Here is an 8,240-nt window from a genome sequence, read left to right as displayed (position 1 = left end):
AGATTAGATCAAACATGTTTAAGCTGTCAAAATTTTAGAAATCCTTAAAAACAATTTCTTTCAATTAACAATACTTGGTGGCTACTCAGCCTGAAAGACAAACATACAAAATAAATAAATTTTCTTATTTTTTAAAACTCTTAACATGAAACAAAACTTGACTTTTAATAAATTTTCATTTTTCCTTTTAAATAATAAATCATCACATACAGAGTTGTATTTAATGGATGAAATGAAATGCAATGAAATGAGAAAAACCAGATCTAAATTTTTGATAAACGTTTTCACAAATTAACAAATGATTTCCGTTACAATATGACTGACTGACACCCGAACAAGAAACATTTAAAAAAAAATAATAATACTAAAGAGTAGGAGAAAAAAGAAATAATGACTGAAATCATTGATTATGATTTAACTAAAACACTGGATTGTGCTGCTGCCAGCTTTGTTAGAGAGATATACAAAAAGATATTTAAAAATACAACCGACATAACATTTATATATACATATTTATATTATAAATAAGTAAGAAAATAGCAGTAATAATAAGCGGAAATCATGTAGTTTTTCTTTTCGTTTTTTTTTTCAATTCAGTATTATTTTGTGATTTAGTTAAACAGTCAGCAGCTACTTTTCACCAAAAGGCTGGCAAAGTTTTTTTTTAACATTTGCTGAAAAATTTGTATTATAACTGCAGCTTTAACACTGGCTGCTACAATTTCTCAAAAACAATTTGTCTTATTTTTTTACAGTGTCTGTCTTTCCCCCTTTATTTCTTTATGTTTAATTTTGAAAGTACCAGCAGGTTTTGTTTTTCAACATTAGTTTTTGTCGTGTTAACGATTAAAGATTATTGTTAAATTAATATATTAAAGAAATTTACTGAACAAAAATTAATTTTGTTTGAAACTTTTTTTTTTCTATGGTTACAGGAAAATATACGCTTTTATACACGTGCAGATATTTGTAATATCAGTGTCAGGACTCCAAACCAATGCAGTGACAATCACTACCACCAACAACAGCAGCAGCAACAGCATCAACAACATTTGGCAAAAATTCATAATGCATCACCACCATCATCATCATCAGTATCGTCTACTTTGTATGGTGGTCAACATTTGTTGCATGTAAATGTTGGCAAACGTTTGCCACCACGTTCACCAGCCAAATCAAGTATTTCTCATACTTCAACAAATACCAGCACATCTACCATTTCACCCACTAAGGTAAGTTAAGTTGTTTGATCTAGTTTATTTTTCCTCTTTTTTTGTATGCCTTTGAAATGTTTTGTTTTTCTTTTTTTGGTCTTGAGAGATCTTTTCGAGATAAATGGTTTTAAAAACAATATTATTAATGTTTTAAATATAATTGAAGTTGAAATATGATCATGATCGATTGATTTAAAGTGATGGAAAAACGAAGAAAATCATAAACGTGATCGATGTTAAATGTTACAAATTGATGAAATTTTATAAACAATTATTTAGCTAATGATCGGTTGAGGGGAAGTTCAATGGAGTGGGTTATTGTAGGCGAACGTATACTATTTTAAAAGGAGGTATTTAGTTACTCTTTCAATTTTAATACAGATCAGACTTTAGCGTGATCTCCTCTGTAGTTTCGACTATAGTTTGTTCTAATCTTTGATATTTATTATCGAGAAGTCTAATATAAACTGATCTAGAGTTTGATCTATGTTATAGATTTTCATCTATACTCTAGTGCGATCTTTAGTCTCAATTATTCTTCGCACTATATTGGATGATCTTGACTATGTTTTCATATATCATTTCGATGATAATTTTAACTCCAGTCTCGACAATAGTCTGATCTTCAGTCTCTACTATAGTCTGATCTATGGTCTAGATGAACGTTAATATGGACTCGATAATATTGAGGTTTGTAGTCTCTTTTATAAATTGGTATAAAATATAGACTATAGTGTGATCTACAGTCCCGACCTTCGATTCATAGTTTCGACTATAGTTTATCTAAAATCTCAACTATAGTCAAAAAGTCCCGACTACTGTATGATCTATTGCCTTAACTAGATCTAAAGTCACGATTATAGTATGATCAATAGTTTGATTTACAATATTGACTATAGTCTAGTCTATAGGATGATCTATGGTTTCGATGCACGTTTCTATAAACTCGACAATATTGAGGTTTATAGTATAGACTGTAGACTGGTATAAATATATTATTAACTAAAGTCTGATGAACAGTCGCGATCTCTACCATATTTTTGTCTATAGTAACTATACTATAGTTGATTATCATTCTCGACTGTAGTTTGATCCATAGTATCGAGAATTTTCAGTGTTGATAGATAGATAGATAGATAGATAGATAGATAGATAGATAGATAGATAGATAGATAGATAGATAGATAGATAGATAAATAGATAGATAGATAGATAGATAGATAGATAGATAGATAGATAGATAGATAGATAGATAGATAGATAGATAGATAGATAGATAGATAGATAGATAGATAGATAGATGGAGTCTGGAATAGCTGTTGCATAAAATTTGGGCTGGGATCAGGGTTTAATAATAAGATTTTTCGAACCCATTTAAATCAAAAGTCTTCTCCTTTCACCAATTTATACATTTCCCTCAAAAATTTATTCATAACCCATTTAAGTTCAAACTAAAACACATTTTTCCTTCTGTAATAAATTTTATAGAAATATAAAGTTTTTTCTTTCGAAGTAAATGAACTCATTATAAAACACAGCAAAAACCCTCCAAGCTCCTTTCAGGCCAACTGAATTTTAATTTTCAAATCTTATAAATAAATAGCCCACAAATGTAACTTTTTCTATTACTGCGAACTAGTAAATTAGTAGGCGTTCGTTTGGCAGAAAAGTCATCAAGAAAATAGATTTGATTTTTATACACAAGACACTTAATCAAGTCAAGCGCAAAAGAAACAAAATTTCCCAAAAAGACATAATTCACCTTGGCAGTGACTTATGCGTATGACAAATAAGCAAAAAAAAAAAAAATATTGAAAAATTATGGCGAAAACGTTTATCGAAGGCGTGCTAAAGTGCGTTGATATTTGAGGTAACAAGTGTCACAAGACGACGACTACGACGATTGACTCTTGGCAACCAAAGCCAACTAGACAAAATCATGCAATAACTTACGCATGCGCTTACGTGTGTATGATACAATTACTTTACTTTTGGCCACAAATTTTCGTTGAACTGCAATTACATAAAGAAATATCTTGGCAAATTTTCGCTTTTCTTTTTCCCCAAAAAACAATCGATTGCAATGAAAACTCGTAATTACCTACACAATTTAGTTGGTTGGTTTTTTTCTTTTTGGATCCCATGTCTGTGTGTTTGATTTAAAATTCAAATACCACAAGGAATTAACTATAAATTCGTGTTGCAAACACGATTTTTTACATGAGTTTTTATGTATCGGTCCCGGTATGGAAAAGAAAATTAAATATTGAAAATGAAAATTATGCGTAGAGGCGGTAAATAACATACCACACACTCTTACTCATTTTAGTTGGCATATGAATAGACAAATAAACATTGTATGTTAAGGACTGGTAGCAGTTAAACTAGAGTAGACATTTACATTTATAGATTTAAAATTAAACATTATGGATTTGAGATCAAAATCAAAAAGATTTCATTTTTGTAAAAAATTATTAACTTAAATAGTGTATTTTCCATTTGGAATCATTAATTAAAATGTGATTGATCTTTGACCTTAATAACGAAAAAGTTCTATTAGAGGTCATATAGAGTCCATGAAAGAGACCTTCTATTATATATAAAATCTTGTCATTGTAAATAACCCAAATACAGCAATATTATCCTCATTCTTTTTCCCCAATTCGATTGATCCTTTACCTTTTCCTTACACATTTTTAGGCATAGAGTGTGTTCATGTCATTAAAATTGTTGGCAAACAAAAAAAGATTTGTTGTTCAACAACAATGTCCATGAAAATATGTTTATAGAGGGGAAACAAATACATAGTATGTTGTGTCTATATAAAATATTATTACGACGAGAGTACGCCGATATACAATTTCCAAGAGATCTAGAGAGATCATCATGGGACGACCACCATGGGAGTTAACGGGCAAAACACTTAATTTTCACAGTTTTTCTCATACATATATGGAAAACATAAAAATACATATTTGCTCGCGCATATGCTTTTTGTCTGATGATGTGTTAGACCATGATGAAAAGGATTTTCAAATCATTACAATATATACATATATATTATTGACATTGATTTGTGGCAATACTATTAAGTACGTTTGTGAATTTCACAGTTGATGGTTATATAGTGGTAAAAAATTAATTAAATAAAATGGTTGCTATGCAAAAAAGATCAAATAACAAAGGAAAAATGTATCAATATTTGTTTTTTTGGAAAACCAAAAAGTGGCAATTAAGTTATAGAAGGGGAATGCTCTATAATTGGGACTAATTAATTCGTGAGTTTGTGTATAGAAGTTCTCGCATCTCTGTTACTTATTTCTAGCGTGACAAGTGTACTCTTTATAATTATTTTAATTGGAAAGAGTTTGAAATAAATAAACTAAACTGAAAAATCTTTTTTTTTTTTTGAAACTGAAAATATGTGGTTCGAAGGACCCCATTTAAGTTTCAAGTACATAGAATTTTAAAGAAATTTGAATTCAATTTTCCATTAAATTGTTATTTATAACAATTCGATAAGAAATTATGTTTATATATATATATATATATATATATATATATATGTTTGAAAGAAATATATAAGCGATCCACATTTGGTCATATGCAAAAGCGATCTCATATTTACTTTAATTTTTGAAATACATTTGACTCTACGTTTAGGAAATTTTCATTAACAAGTGGTTTTAAGATTCAAATTGCAAGTTATCAGAATGCAACCGAATCAAGATTTACGTTCGATATGTAGTAGTTGTTTAGTTATATTGATTAAAATCCGATAATTGTCCAAATTTTTTTCGATCCGTACTGTAAATTAATTAATTTAATCGGAAAAGTTTATTTAAGAATAAAATCAATGTGAATGTGTACACTACAGTTGTACTCCTTATTTACTTACTTACTTGCAACGGTGGCGGTAAAATGTGCAGAAAATGTCTAATAACAGCAGTGTAAACTTACAAATTTTGTTATAAAATTTGGTCAGTAATGCTTTTTCTGACAATGTTGCATAAGAACAATTGTAAGTTCAAACGATTTTTAGACACTTTCTGAACATTTTGCTGATCTGACAGCCGCGTATCTCGGATTTTACTTACTTACTTACTTACTTACTTACATACTTACTTACTTACTTACTTACTTACTTACTTACTTATTTACTTACTTACTTACTTACTTACTTACTTACTTACTTACTTACTTACTTACTTACTTACTTACTTACTTACTTACTTACTTACTTACTTACTTACTTACTTACTTACTTACTTACTTACTTACTTACTTACTTACTTACTTACTTACTTACTTACTTACTTACTTACTTACTTACTTACCTACCTACCTACCTACCTACATACCTACTTACTTACTTATTTACTCACTTACTTACTTACTTACTTACTTACTTACTTACTTACTTACTTACTTACTTACTTACTTACTTACTTACTTACTTACTTACTTACTTACTTACTTACTTACTTACTTACTTACTTACTTACTTACTTACTTACTTACCTACTTACTTACTTACTTACTTACTTACTTACTTACTTACAAACTTATTTCATTTTCGATCGGAATGGAATTCTGTTACAGGCCTGTTCGATTACGCTTTGTCTTATTTCGGTAATACATCTTTGTGATTTCGAAAACGCATTGTCATTTCGACAACAAACTGTTCTGTTTGACATCATAGATTTGTCACTTAGATACGAAAATATACCCCATATAAATGTATAAATTATTAAATAAATTATTATTTAAAAAATTTTACATTTTCATAGTGATCCGCCACCAGTTGTACATGGAATCTATGTTAATGATTTGATAACATCATGTGTTATGTATTTATTAACTTTTTGTTGATTAGCTTATTTCGTGTTTTATTTATTTTTTTTTGCTGTTGATTTTACAACTATCCAGACATACTTTGATAACGGATGTCATTATCAAGTTATTAACATGTTGGTGTCAATTTGATACCAAGCGAGTATAACATTAAAACGTCTCATTTTTCTCTCTGTGTAGTTGGTCTTGGGATTTTCGATTACGAACAAATATAACTCTTTTTAAAATAGATATTAGAGATCGGTCATAGCTAGGTATAACTGATATATGTATATGTAAGCAGATGACTACTTCTGTCAGTGTTCTTTTCGTTTATCTGACAAACTGCCATTGTTTCTTTTATTTTTAACCCTCTCAAACCTTAAATCATTGAAATTATTATTTTTTTACATTTAAAATAAATCATCTCAACAATTTCTTTTATCTTAACCAAATACACCAATAAAATTGTTTTTAACAACTTTACATTAAAACTTTTAATAGATTTTAAGCTTTAAGGCTATTTTATATTAGCTGTGAAAATCGTATATTTTTATTATCAATATTCAATGAAATATCTTAATGTGTCTCAAATTTCTCCCTTGATAATTTATTTAGTATTTTAATGTTAAGCTCAACTGCTGTGTTAAGCAAATATCATATAATAATGTATAAAATACATTAATGGCATTTTATCGCTCTCTACAGATAATAATTTCCAAAGAAATTAATTTCAAACTGGAAATCAATGAGTAATTCATAACACTTTCCACCAAAAGGCCTCATAGTTTTTATACATCATATTTGTTTTTTTTTTTTTTTTTTGTTTTGTTTCGTATGAAAGAGCTGCTCACTGTCACACTGCCAAACTGATTATAATCATATAAATACAGTTTTAGTTTTTTTTTTTCTTATAATGGATTTTTGATTTTATTTCTAGTGATTCGTAAACAAATCACATAAAAACCATTAAAATGCGTACGTATGTACGTTTTATAAAGTAGTTAATGAAAAATGTGTTTACAAACCAAAAACAGCAAAGTGTTGGGTATTATTGAATTTAAGTACCTTGTTGTATTTTTAGGCCTTTAAATGGAATTGTGCCACATATATTTCATTTCTGATTTTACTTTTTCGATATGCTATTCGTAACGAAAGACCTGCAAAACTCCACAGGTTTTAATATTTGTTTGATTTCTTTTGTAAATTGCATTTAAAACAGTGTGATCACTGCACTCTCTGCTACTCGCCAAAAAAAAGGCGTTTTTTTCATTTCTTAAAGTGTGTGTGAAAATTGTTATTAATCGTGGTATTTTTTGATCGTGTGCAAAGAATGAATGATTGAATAAATATACATATATATTTTTTTCTGAATTGTTAAGAAATTATTCAAGTGAAATTATCATGTATTCCAATATGGTTTAAATGGCGATTTGTTTACATGAAACGTGAAAAGAGTGTAATTATTAAAATTTTTAATTTTCGGCATTTTTGTAAAAGAATAACAAAGAATTAATATCTCAAGCACGTCATAAAAATTTAATTGAAAGCATTAATTTAATATTTGCTGTACATATTAATGTTAAAATTAAAAATCAATAAAATTTGTAAAACAGTTTTTGAAATGCTTAACTCTATTTTCTGAAATTCAAACAACTTTTCACCATAACATAAAGCTAAAGTCATTTTGCCAAAGTTTTTCCAGAATTTTACTCACACTTACCTGTTTTATTATCTTTGTCATTAATTTAGTTCAATATTTAATAATTATCTCTTTCCTATTTTTTTTATTTTATTATGTGGTTTTATGTGGTTCTAATCATTTTAATGAGGTACATATATAATTCAATCAAAATATTTATACAATTTTAAATAGTACATAATTTATAATATATAAATTCTTTAGAACATAAAGCAGAAGTATATTTAAATAATTTTAATAACAACTTAAATAAGTTTGCAAATTTAAATTAAACAATACTAAAATATAGCGAGGGGTAAACATTAAATGGGAAAAAATAACATATGCAGTGTTTAGATCAACAAACTCAAATAAAGAAAAAGAACGAAGAATGAGGGGCATTTAAGAATAGTTTTCACACTACACTGCAAACTAAAAGGAAGGATAGATAGATAGATAGATAGATAGATAGATAGATAGATAGATAGATAGATAGATAGATAGATAGATAG

General features: G+C 28.0%; 1 protein-coding gene across 3 annotated transcripts in view; it reads left to right on the top strand.

Annotated features, from left to right (window-relative positions):
• Nucleotides 1-8,240, top strand: part of LOC111688935 (serine-rich adhesin for platelets) — a 62,611-nt gene that overhangs the window by 8,632 nt on the left and 45,739 nt on the right. For all 3 annotated transcript variants that reach the window (XM_046952855.1, XM_046952856.1, XM_046952857.1), the window contains exon 3: nucleotides 936-1,232. In XM_046952855.1, coding sequence (XP_046808811.1) covers nucleotides 936-1,232 — 297 coding nt within the window. The remainder of the gene's footprint in view (nucleotides 1-935; nucleotides 1,233-8,240) is intronic.

The sequence above is a fragment of the Lucilia cuprina genome, chromosome 5, assembly GCF_022045245.1.
Source record: "Lucilia cuprina isolate Lc7/37 chromosome 5, ASM2204524v1, whole genome shotgun sequence".
NCBI classification, from domain to species: domain Eukaryota; kingdom Metazoa; phylum Arthropoda; class Insecta; order Diptera; family Calliphoridae; genus Lucilia; species Lucilia cuprina.
This window is presented reverse-complemented; position numbering and strand designations above follow the sequence as displayed.